The sequence below is a fragment of the Heloderma suspectum genome, chromosome 7 (assembly GCF_057233095.1).
Source record: "Heloderma suspectum isolate Gila_16-S chromosome 7, 16-S_ref, whole genome shotgun sequence".
NCBI lineage: Eukaryota > Metazoa > Chordata > Lepidosauria > Squamata > Helodermatidae > Heloderma > Heloderma suspectum.
In genome coordinates this window covers 17,674,484-17,687,449 of record NC_139464.1, presented here as the reverse complement: position 1 = coordinate 17,687,449, position 12,966 = coordinate 17,674,484, and the positions used below count along the sequence as shown (strand labels likewise).

The 12,966-nt window shown below is 46.3% G+C and overlaps 1 protein-coding gene across 6 annotated transcripts in view; it reads left to right on the top strand.

The window, feature by feature from the left end:
• PDE3A (phosphodiesterase 3A) overlaps positions 1-12,966 on the top strand; it is a 392,649-nt gene that overhangs the window by 317,917 nt on the left and 61,766 nt on the right. For all 6 annotated transcript variants that reach the window (XM_084809193.1, XM_084809190.1, XM_084809192.1 and 3 more), the window contains one exon: positions 5,990-6,209. In XM_084809193.1, the coding sequence (XP_084665319.1) occupies positions 5,990-6,209 (220 nt within the window). The remainder of the gene's footprint in view (positions 1-5,989; positions 6,210-12,966) is intronic.

The following is a 12,966-nucleotide window of genomic DNA, read 5'->3' as shown; positions in this document are numbered from 1 at the left end:
TAGAATATGCTGGCATTTTTGCCCCCCCCCCCGGAATGCAGTGCCCCCCCTCTCCCCACAAGCTTTTTTGAAATGAAATTTGGCCCCTGGGCTGAAAGAGTTTCTGCACCCCTACATTCAAGGGTAAATGGTACTGGATGTACTTCTTCCCTGCTATTTTACTAATGGTGACATTCTATAGGGAAGCCTTTCTGAACCTGGTACCCTCCAGATGTTTTGGACCACAACCTCTAGCATTCCTGACAATTGGCCAAAGTGGCTGGGACTGATGAGAGCTGAAGTCCAAAACATCTGGAGGGCACCAGGTTAAGGAGGGCTGCTCTATGGTAACTTATTTTTAGTACGGTCTGTATCTTGAATTGAATGCAAGCGGGAAGGCCAGCAGTGCTACCTGTTGACTCAGTCCCATGCTAGCTGAAAGGCTCAAAGCTGTTTCACACCCTTTCCCCCAGCATGAATGGCAACAGGGACTTGGCAGAGCCCTCCCGTTCTTATGACCCTCAGGGCCAAAGTGTAGGTAATGCAAGAGACAATGGTCATGTTGAAACGTAACACTAAACCATGATTTACTTTTATGAGAATAAGCCTAAGCAAGTCTCAGGCTCACATGCTCATCCCCTCTGGCATGGCAGAGGAGATCGGCAGCTTCTGCTTTAGCTTAGTATGTCCTCTGAACCCTAAGCTGTGGTTAATCTTAACTATGGTTATTTATTTATTTATTTATTTCTATACCGCCCAATAGCCGAAGCTCTCTGGGCGGTTCACAAAAATTAAATCCAAGCAACACACAATAAAACAATTTAAAATATACAGAACATTAAAACCACAATATAACAATACAACCACAATAAAACCTAGCAGCAGTGCAGGAGTTTGAAATACAGATTTAAAACAGCAAAGATAAAAATTTAGAAAGCTAAAATGCTAAAATGCCTGGGAAAATAAAAAGGTCTTCACCTGGCGCCGAAAGGAATACAATGTAGGCGCCAGGCGAACCTCACTAGGGAGCTCATTCCAGAGCCGGGGTGCCACAGCAGAAAAAGCCCTCCTCCTAGTAGCCACCCGCCTCACTTCCTTTGGCAGGGGCTCATGGAGAAGGGCCGCTGATGATCTTAAGGTCCAGGCAGGCACATATGGGAGGAGGCAATCCTTCAGGTAACCTGGCCCCAAGCCGTTAAGGGCTTTGAATTTAACACCAGCACTTTGGGGCCCGGAAATGGACTGGCAGCCAGTGCAGCTGGAAAAGTACTGGCGTAATATGAGCTCGCAGGCCAGTCCCTGTTAACAATCTTGCTGCCCTATTTTGGACCAGATGAAGTTTCCGGACCGTTTTCAAAGGCAGCCCCACGTATAACGCATTGCAGTAATCCAGACGAGAAGTTATCAGAGCATGGATAACTGTAGCAAGGCTATCTCTGTCCAGATAAGGGCGTAGTTGGTATACCAGCCTAAGCTGATAAAAAGTGCTCCATGCCACTGAGTTCACCTGTGCCTCAAGTGACAGTTCTGGATCCAAGAGCACCCCCAAACTATGAACCTGATCCTTTAGGGGGAGTGCCACCCCCTCCAGAACAGGTTGAATATCACCTAGCCGGGCAGATGAACCACCCACTAACAGTACCTCCGTCTTGTCTGGATTGAGTTTCAGTTTATTAGCCCTCATCCAGTCCATAACCATGGCCAGGCACTGATTCAGAACAGCCACTGCCTCACCTGGTTTTGATGAGAAAGAGAGGTAGAGCTGGGTGTCATCTGCATATTGATGGCACCTCAGCCCACACCTCCGGATAACCTCCCCCAGCGGTTTCATGTAGATGTTAAACAGCATGGGGGATAAAATAGAGCCCTGTGGAACCCCATGGCACAATTGCCATGGCACAGAGCAGTAATCCCCCAGCACCACCTTCTGGAATCGGCCATCCAAGTAGGAGCGGAACCACTGTAGTGCAGTGCCTCCAACTCCCAACCCAGACAACCTATCCAGAAGGATACCATGATCGATGGTATCGAAAGCCGCTGAGAGGTCCAGGAGAATCAACAGGGTCGCACTCCCCCTGTCCCTCTCCCGGCAGAGGTCATCCCACAGGGCGACCAAGGCAGTTTCCGTTCCAAAACCAGGCCTGAAGCCCGATTGAAATGGATCTAGATAATCCGTTTCATTCAACAGTGCCTGGAGCTGTCCTACAACCACCCGCTCAAGCACCTTGCCCAGGAAGGGGATGTTGGCCACTGGCCTATAATTGTTAACATCCTCTGGGTCCAGGTTAGGCTTTTTCAGGAGTGGTCTAATTACTGCCTCTTTTAAAGAGGCAGGCACCACTCCCTCTCTCAAGGAGGAATTTACAACCTCCTGGACCCAGCCGGACAACCCCTCCTTGTTTGATTTAATAAGCCATGAAGGGCAAGGGTCAAGCACACAAGTGGTCGATCGGACTTGGCCAAGCACCTTGTCCGCATCCTCAGGCCTCAGTAACTGAAACTCATCCAATAAAACTGGACCAGACGGTGCTCTGAACACCTCTACTAATGGAACTGCATTAATGGTGGTGTCCAATTCATGACGAATCTGAGCGACTTTATCCTCAAAGTGCCGTGCAAACTCGTCACAGCGTGCTACCGAGGGTTCCACCGTCTCTCTCCCTGGCCCAGAATGTAACAGGCCGCGAACCACTCGGAAAAGCTCCACTGGACGACACTGAGAAGATGCAATGCTGGGGGAAAAGAACTGTCTCTTTGCCACCCTCACCGCCACAGAGTAGGCTCGATAGTGGGCTCTTACCTGTGTTCGGTCAGACTCAGCACGAGTTTTCCTCCACCTGCGTTCTAGCCGTCTCCCCTCTTGCTTCATTGCCCTCAGCTCAGGTGTATACCAAGGAGCTGGCCAGGCTCTGCTCAGAGGGAGAGGGTGCTTGGACGCGATCGTGTCAACCGCCCGAGTCATCTCTGCATTCCACAGAGCGACCTGGGCTTCAACAGGAGCACCAGCCATACCAGCAGGAAAATCCCCCAGAGCCCTCTGGAATCCATCGAAATCCATTAATCTCCGGGGGCGGACCATTTTAATAGGTCCCCCACCCTTGCAGAGGGGGAAGGCCGCCAGGAGTCTAAACCTCAGCAGGAAGTGATCTGACCATGACAAAGGGACAGATGTTAATTCCTCCACTTTCAGATCACCATCCTCCTGCCCAGTCGAGAAAACCAGATCAAGTGTGTGTCCTTTTGTATGCGTTGGGCTGATGACATGTTGGGACAGCCCCATGGTTGTCATGGCGGCCATGAAGTCCTGAGCCGCCCCGGATACAGCAGCCTCGGCATGGAAGTTGAGATCCCCCAGGACCATCATCCTAGGGGTCCTCAACACCAAGTCTGAGACCACCTCCGTCAGCTCAGGCAGGGAGCCTGATGGGCAGCGGGGTGGGCGGTACACCAACAGAATCCCCAATCTGTCCCGGATACCCAACACAAGGTACAAACACTCAAGATCTGCGCTCGAATGAGCAGGAAGCCTGGAGAGGGAGATTGAATTCCTATAGACCACGGCAACCCCCCCTCCCCGACCCTCAAGTCGGTGTTGGTGCTGCACCGAGTACCCAGGAGGGCATAGCTGGGAGAGAGTGACCCCTCCCAGTTCCCCCACCAAGGTCTCAGTAATACATGCCAGGTCAGCCCCCTCATCCACAATCAAATCATGGATGAGGGAGATTTTATTTTGGACCGACCTGGCATTCAGCAGCAGCACCACCAGACCCGAGGGCAGACTGGTAAGGCTGCCAGGAACCATCAGGTTGGGGGAAGAACCAGAAGAGGGGACAGCTGTAAGGTGTCTAGCCCCTCTTCTCCTCATCTGGCCTGTTAATCCCCCAACGCCATACCTCCCCCTGCCCGTGACCACAGTTATGGTGGCATCTCTCTGACTCCCTGAGTTGACCAATAGTCCTCCCAGGCACATATTAAAATGTTAAGATATAAATAGCACAACAGTTTAAAAGAATATAAAAGATAAAAGAGATAAAAGAGAACAGCAGCTAAGAAGGAGCAGATAAAGTCCACGTTTGCCCCTTGTTAAAACAAGCCAGCTTTCTAACCCATAGAGTAAGGTCCTTAATATAAATCTAGTCATGTTGGATGGAGTTGTGCCAAGTAGCAATGGCCGTGATGTTCTCAAACTAAGCAGTGGGTCCCATTCAGTGGGGACACTTAAACGTATTTGCATCGTCCCAAGAGTGCCCCAATCTAGAAGACCCGAGATACCCCCAAATGAGGCAGCCACTGATGACATGGCACACATATGAGCATTGTGAAGTTTCAGGCAGCCATCAAAAACTCAGACAGGAAAAGCATGTAGTATGTCCATCGCAGTAGAACTAAATAGGTAGGACTTGTGTTTCTAATGAAAAATTGTGGTGCAGCCATTGGCCATCTGCTGGCTGAGGAACATGGCCTTTGAACCCATTCGTGAAAAGGGAGAGCTTGCAGCTCAGTGGTAGAAGGAATGCTTTACATGCATAAGGTTGCAGGTTCAATCCTGGCATCTCTAGTTCAAAGGATCGTGGAAAGCAGAGATGGGAAAGATTCCTGCTTGAAGCCCTGGAGGGCCACCCCCAGCTAAAGCACACAGTACTTGCCCACGTGGACCACTGTAAGGCACTTTTGCTTGTTCCGTATGCATTTGACATATGGAAGAGTCTTGGCTGTGTTTCAAAATTACCTTCTGTTCACATACAGCAGGAGCATTGAACTTCAGGCTTGCAGGCCAAATCTGTGCCTGCCTGGGGTCCCAGTTTGGCCATCCAGGGTTTCCCAGATGGCCATGCATCTCTCCCAACCACCAATTGCTTGGTGATTTCCTGGCTTGCGTGGTATTTTCCCATTCTAAAAGGTTGAAAAGCCTCTCCTAGGGCTCAGATGCTGGCAGTAAGAGCTGTAAGCTAAAACGGGGTGGTATTTTCGGCCCAACCCCTTTTACCTTCAGCCCCGCCCACCACTGAAATGTGGCCCCCAAGAGCTTCTCCAAAATTGGATTTGACCCTTGAGCTGAAAGTGGTTTGACACCCCACACATAAAGCAACAGCAAGGCCCAATAGGCAGTGCTCTGTATGCACTAACTGTGAACTCCGGGACATGTCTCCAAGGCTTTTGCAATATACAGGGGTTTGTTTGTTTGTTTGTTTACAATATTTGTATACCGCTGCATATCCAAAACAGATTTTGGAGCGGTGAACACAAAAGATAAAACAGTAAAAGAATAAAATGATTAAAACAGCACCATTAAAATCATGCTTTAAAAAAAAACACACAAGGAACAAAGAACAGAATGCCAATAGAAACCGTGACTGGTCAGTTAAGGAATGCCTCCTGGAACAGTGCTGTTTTCAGGAGGCGGTGGAAACACCATAGTGTTGGTGCCTGCCTGACCTCCAGGCAAGGAGTTCCAAAGAAAGGGGGCCACCACACTAAAGGCTCTTCTCCTGGTGGACTCCAATCAGGCCATAGGTCTATGTGGAACCACCTTCCAACGACCTCAGTGACTAGGCAGGTTGGTAAGGGGTTCCATGGCAGACTCTCAAGAAGTACCTTGGAAAACCAGTCACCAAAGGAGGGTTCCCCAAAGGTAGGAAATGTGAAGATTAGAAACATAGAAAGCTCCCTTGTACTATGTATCCATCTAGCCCAGTAGTGCCTACTTTTACTGGCAGGCCATCACCTCTCACCTGATTCTTTTTAACTGGAGATGCCAGTGACTGCATCTGTGCTCTACCACTGAACTGTGGTCCCTCAGAGATCGCCTCTTGGTGTAAGCTGCTAGTATGGGGTAGTCAGTCTGCGGTTGTATCTCCTCTCCTGCTTTGGTGGCCATCCCATCCACTGTATGATCTTCCAGCGAAGTCTCTGTAAGAAAAGGTTTGGTCTCCATGAAGCATATGTATCTACACGTGTATCTATACGTATTTATTTGTTTTAAATGTAATTCTTGACTTTCTCCTAAAAGGTATCCCACCAAATATCTCACCTCTCACCTCCCCAAGCCATTCGCCCATCCAGGGCACTCCAGCCAGCAGTCCCACCAGCAAGACCTCAAACGAACAATTCCCGGAGTCGACAGTCACTGCCACTAAGCAAACCAGCAAGCCCCACAGGACCTTGGGATGCACTCTGAGCGCACCTAACCTATCGGAGCCCGTTGTGGCCACCCCTGTCATTTGCAGCAGGTAAAATACTAGGGGTGGATGAGAATTTCGGTTTTGCTTACAAAACAGGCAAGCATGCCCTGAGCATGAGCATGTGTCCACTGAAAATATTTGTAAATTGTCAAACACGTACTCACATTCCCCTCATTCCCGATTCCCAGTTTGATTTGTGCAAATTTCCTCTGTAGACTGAATCAGCCCCACTTTAGTCTATGGAGGAAAGTTGTGCAAATTACGAATGATGATGATGTATTACTTATTGCATTTCTATACTACCCCATAGCTGAAGCTCTCTGGGCAGTTTACAAAGATTAAAAAACATTAAAATACAGTATGCAAAATTTAAAAAACATTTACATAAAACACACAAACAGTATACACAGGGAGAACATGTATCGAAAAACAAGTTTGAGAGTCAACCATAACCATAAGATCCAGGACCAATTAAAAATTCATCAGGGAAATTTGTGAAAATTTGCGCAAATCTCTCGGTTGATTGCTGCGCGGTTTATGCAAGTTTCCCATCCATGTAGAGGGAACAGCGATCACAAATGTGAACAGGAATTGGGCACGAGACTTGTGGCAAGGTGATGTTTGGAGAATCCTGGCGATCTGGAACATTGCTCGTTTGCCCATCCCTCTAAAATACTAATTTGGCACTTGCTGCAACTGCAGCTTGTTTTCCCCATGGTCACTTGCTTTCCCTCCCCATTCTCTTGGCTTCCTTCTGATATGGGACTTGGCCATGATCCAAAGATGTGTGTCCGCAGGGAGAACCACAGCCAAAACTTTGTTGGTTTTGATGCAATAGTTTCCACTGTCAAAGGAGGAACATATCTCCATAGTAAAGCACGTGCTTTGCGCACAGAAAGTCCCAGATTCAGTCCTTGGCATCTCCAGCTTAAATGATCAGGTAGCAAGTGATGGGAAAGACCTCCACTTAGACAGCTTTAGAAGGGAATTAGAAGGGAATTAGATAAATTCTTGGAGGTGAAGGCTATTAATGGCTGATATTCTTAAGAACATAAGAATTTGGCTAATTGCCTTCTAAACCAAGGGTCCATCTAGTCCAGCATTCAATTCACACAGTGGCCAACCAGCTGCCCACAGAAAACCCACAAGGAGGACATGAGTGCAACAGCACCCTCCAGCCCAAGTTCCCCAGCGACTGGTGTACGCAGGCTTACTGCCTCAAATTACTGGAGGTAGCATATAGTGATCAGGAACTAGTAGCCATAGATAGCCTTCTCCTCCAGGAATTTGTCTAACCCCTTTGAAAGCCATCCAAATTGGTGGCCATCATTATGTTTTGTGGTAGTGAATTCCATAGTTTAACTCTGTGCTGTGTGAAGAAGTACTTCCTTTTATTTGTCCTGAATCTCCCACCACTCAGCTTCATGGGAAGACCCCGAGTTCTAGTATTCTGAGAGGGGTGAAGGCTATTAATGGCTGATGTTCTTGGAGGTGAAGGCTATACAATGGCTACTAGTCCTAATGGCTGTATAGATGTCTATAAATGGCGATGGCCACCAACATGGGCAGCTTTAAATGGAGATTAGGCAAACTCATGGAGGGTAAGGAAATCAATGGCAGCACCTGCTTTCTGGACATTAGGCAGGTATGTTCAGTCTTAATCTTTCAACTGCTCAAGACCCCGCTCTTCATGCAGGCTTTCTCTGAGAGGTGATCCAGCCAGTGATTAATTAGTTGATCAATTCATACAGTTGAGCAATAATTATTTTATTGACATCTTATCATTTTTGTTAACCACTTTGATAGCCTATGGGGAAGTGGTATATAAATCTATGTAATAAATGCTAATAAATAATAGCCATGCTGGCTATATACTACCTTTAGGACCAGATGCAGTTTGCCTCCCAATACCAGTAGCTGGGGAACACGAGTGGGAGGACACTATTGCACTCGTGTCCCGTCTCTGGGCTTCCCATTGGGGCATCTGGTTGTCCACTGTGGGAATAAAATGCTGGACAAATTGGACTTTGGTCTGATCCAACAGGGCTTTGAAGTTCTTATTTTATCTCCAGAACACCAGTTGCTGGAGAACAAGAGCAGGAGAAGGCTATTGCCCTCATGTCCTGCTTGTGGGCTTCCAAGAGGCAACTAGCCAGTCCTTGTGGGAAACAGGATGCTGGTGTGATCCAGCAAGGTTTCTTCTTCTGTTCTTACCCTGGGAAGCTACAGCCAGTCAGAATGAGCAAAGCTAGGCTTGATGCACAAATAGACTGATCCAGTATGAGGCAACTTCCTTTTTTCCAAGCTGCCAGAAAGAGCCTGTCTCTTCAGCGGTGGGAACGGCTGAGTCAGAAACAATGGAGGAAGTCCTCCCCTGTCTGCACACATTGTATCTCCAGGCCCCAGCTTTTGCTGTTAGAGCTGCTGCTGCAGTTTAATATGGATTTAGTTCCCATTGTGTGCTAGTTATTTCCTGTGGAAAGCAAACTCTGACTAGAGAAACGAGGATGTGGCATGTTACTGCTGCGGAATGTTGTGATAGGCTCATCGAGGAATAGTTCAGGCCCTCAGAATTGTTTTGGGGGGCTCTGCAGTTCTCTCAGGCAGCTCACATCTTGAATTAATTTCTCCCAAATGACTTCGTTGAAATGAAATATGCTTAATGGATTCTGTCAGTACCATTCCAGATATTTATGCAATTTTCCAATAAAACTGATTTATATCATATCCTTTCATATTCAGCTATATGCGTTAAAACTCTGAAGTCTGGCTAAATATGCATAAATGTGCAAGCATACATTCTGAAAGACTGTGTGTGAAAAGATCTAAACAGCTGCTTAGCACTGTCAGCATTAGCTGATTAGTTTCAGACAGGCTTTATGTACCCCGATAAGGAGTACCTAGGGCAGTTTCGCTTATTAAAATGGGTTTTTCCCTGCGCAGGTATTTTGGGCAGGGACCATAGCTCAAAGGTAGAGCACCTGAATTGTATGTAGAAGGACACAGGTTCAGTCCCTGGCATCTCCAGTTGAAAAGATCAGGTAGCATATGGTAGGAAATACTTTTCTCTGCTTGAGATCCTGGAGAGCCACTGCCAGCCAGAATAGACAATAGATGGACAAATAATTTGATGTATGTTACTAGGAGCCTGATCGCTGGCTTGTATCCCCCCCCATGCCCCCCACCACACACACACACCCTTTTCTGAGCAATTTTAATATTGGCAACCACTTTTTTTTCAGTCCTTCAAATTTGCACAAATGGAATTGATTTTTTTCCTTTAGTCCTGCGCATGTGCGCAGGACTGCAGTTTACATTTTTAAGTTGCATCAGTACTGACAGCAGTTAGTACAGTGCCCAAGCACATCGATATGCCCTCTGCATGTCTAGAAATGCCACTTGTCAAATTCCACCTCTCATAGCAGGTTGAAATGACAGCTGTCAAATTCCTCCTCCATTTTGGTGCTTCCTTTAACACCGAACTCCAAAAGGGGCAGCTGAACGAGACGGGAGCTTTTGCTGCAGGAGTACGTGGAGCTTATTCCTGCTTTGCCAATTTAACTGTCAATGAAGCATGTGAATAAAATAGGAAAATGTACCTTGATGCAGTCCTGTGAATGTGCGTACTTGTGCAGGAACGTTTTAAAAAAGCAAAAGCAAAAACACACACAACCCCATTTGCACAATTTTGAAGGACCAAAAAAATAACTTTAAAAAAGGGCTAACAACGCAGTAGGGACATCGCCAAGTGTCAGTGCGGTATCAGTCAAGGGGCAGACACTGATGGCAAAGCAGGAGGGTGGATGGCGGCAGCAGTAGCGAAATCACGAGGTGCAGCTTGCAGGGTTTTTCTCCATTCTTGTGAGGTGGCTCTCTTGCCATTTTAAACAACCCATGCTGAAGCAACTCTTCTGGGTTCGAACATCACAACAAGCCACCCTGAAAACAAGGCACCCTAAACAACCCTACTACAAACCATGGGGTCTCAGGGTGGCTTGTTTGCAAAAAAACAGCCCATGACGGAACATCATCACCAGGTCCAGACAACATGATAAGCCACCCTGCAGTCACCCATGGTGACAACCCGATGTGGCTTAGCATGACATGTGAACCAGGACGATCTGTTTATCCAATGCCTTGATCCTTCAGCACCTTCAGTTTACTCCCTCAGTTTTTGAAAGGCTGAAATAGGACTGTACATACATATTGTTTTGGATTTCCCCACCTGCACAGAACTCATCAGACTATCTCTGCCCTTTGCATTCCCCAGCTAAGTCGTCTTTCTGTTGTGTCCTGCATTTTGATTTCTTGGAACCAGATCCATGGCAACATCCAGTATGAAAACAAAGGGTTCCAAGAAACAGCCTGTTTGGTCTCACTTTAAAAGTTCAGTAGCAATAGGTTGTGTTTGCTTAATGTTATTATGTAAGATTCATAATTGCATCCAGGTTTGAGTTCTAGCTTTTTGAATTACACTGAGAGACAAACACCGTGCATGTTGTGTGGCATTCCAGAAGGCTCGTTCATTGCAGCTTACCCTAGTCAGATACCAGCGCTTGGACTGCAACTTCTCTTTCTCCCTGATGCAATTCTGCTGGGAAAGGAGGTCAGAATGGTGACATTTTAAAACATGTCAAGCAACCCACAGATATGAGTTCATATGATCAGCCTGCAGAAGCTTTATCTGGAGTAACGAAATATATCTGAGATAACTAACAAATATTGGCAGTGGCTAGGTTCATTAAAAACACTGCCCATTCTATTCATTTGGGAGATACGGTTCTGAAATGCAGTATATTTGCCTCCATTTTCCTTCATGCTCTGGAATCCATACCACGTTTTCAGCTTTGAATGCTCTCTGTTTTTGTCCTGGTTGGGAATGTATGAGGAATTCATTTCACTTCATTTTTGATCAGGATTTAGCCAGTTTGTGTCAGGATTCCCTTTTGCCCTGCTGAGAACCCCAATAGCCAAATCAACACTCAGACAAGAGGCTGCATTTCCAAGGCTTTAATTCCATTTACCCTAATGAGGCATACAGATGCAAATTTCTAGAGACTCACAGACTACAAAGGAAAAGCTTTCAAGGAGTTCAAAGGGGAGCTACGATTTTGGGAAAAAGGCAGCAAACTCTCTTAACTTAAGGGGTGGGAGGGGAAGATCTCCCCCTCTCCCATGACACCTCTAGGTGCAGCTGTTGACACTGAGCCAATCGGGCAGAGTGCCTAAGCTCATCCCCTGTGATTTCCTGCCTGTGCCTGCATCTGCACCTTGCATCTAAGAGTTCAAGTTGTCCTTCCCTTGCCTCCCCCTGTTCGCTATCATTCACAGGGATGTGTGAAGGGAGGGCTTCTCTGTCCAGCTGTGCCTCTGAAGCCTGGGAAAGTTCCTCCCCCACATGTTGTAGCTCTTCCTCAGAATCTGAACTGCTCTGGCACTCTATATGCTCAGAGGCAAACCTGACAGTTTGCACCTTCCAGATGGAACACGATGTTACGAGGTATGCTTTAATTTACATGGGCGTGCATATGACATACATGTAAACCAAAGACATACCTGAGGGTTCTTTTGGTGCTGAACTCTGGGTGCTTAGGAAAACCTGATACCCCCTAAAGTTGAGAGAGTCAGAGACCACAACAAGGCCTTTGAAAGCAATTCTTTGATTTGTTAAAGAAGAACTTAAAATGAATTAAAATCACTCATCAGGGAAATTAGAACTATCCATATATTTGTGGAATTAGAATCATACATTAACACTCAGAAGGTTAAAGATAAGCATTTAAAGTCAAAAGTGAAGTACAATGGAATGCATAGAAAATTGTGTGTGTGTGTGTTTGTATGTGGAGCTGATCGTGGAGGAAGAGAGAGAAAGTGTGTGTGGGGGGGAGAAGGAACTTTCAGCTTGATATTTTTGAATGGGAGAGTAACAGACTGTTTGGGGGAGGGGGATTGTGAGAGTTTTAGGGCAAATGCAGGGTTCTGGGAGAAAATGGATGGAGAAAGACCTAAAGCCCAGGAGTTTGGAGTTTGTTATTGGGAGGCATATTAGGAAAAGGGAAGAAAAGAAAGAAGGAGAATAGAAGATGATGCCAAGATTTATCTCTCCTTATCAGCTGATGTGAAGTGATGGGAAGCTCTGTGGAGTTCCTTCTCTGAGAAAGAAGAGGAGAAAGAAGGAGGAAGGAGGGGATTGCTCTTCTGAGCAGAAAGGATGGAAGGAATCTTCTTTCCTTTTCTCCCTTGCTGCATTTTCTATGAATTTGGATTGCTGTTTTTATCCTTTTTCTCTCAGGATGTAGTAATGAGAATAAAACAAGTCAAGTCTTTCTTCTAAGGTTATTCATGGATGTTGGAAAATGGATTTTTAGGTGTCAGACATTAAGGGAAGAAAGAAGACAATGGGAGACTCTTTCTTTCCTGATGTGTGGAAAAGATGGGAGTTGATGGGTGCATATTTCTTGCTTTCACAGGTCCAGGTGAGCAAGATAGCCCTGGGGAATTTTAGTGATGGTCTTAAGCAAAGGGGACAAAAGAGTCGTGTAGGCATGCTTGCTTACACAATATTGGGTTTTCAGGGTTTTACAGCTTTAAAAGACATTGAATTCTTTATTTGTCTTTCTATTTGGCTTAAACAGGAAGGTTAGAAATCAGCATAAAATATTTTCATGATGAGGGATTCTGTAGTTGTTGTCCTCAGGCAAGATCTGAAATTTGCAAGTGTTAACTGAGGAATTAAGTCAATCAGAGCACAGTGGCTGGCCAAAAAATTTATGCAAGAAGTCTGCATCTCCTCTTGGGTTTTGTA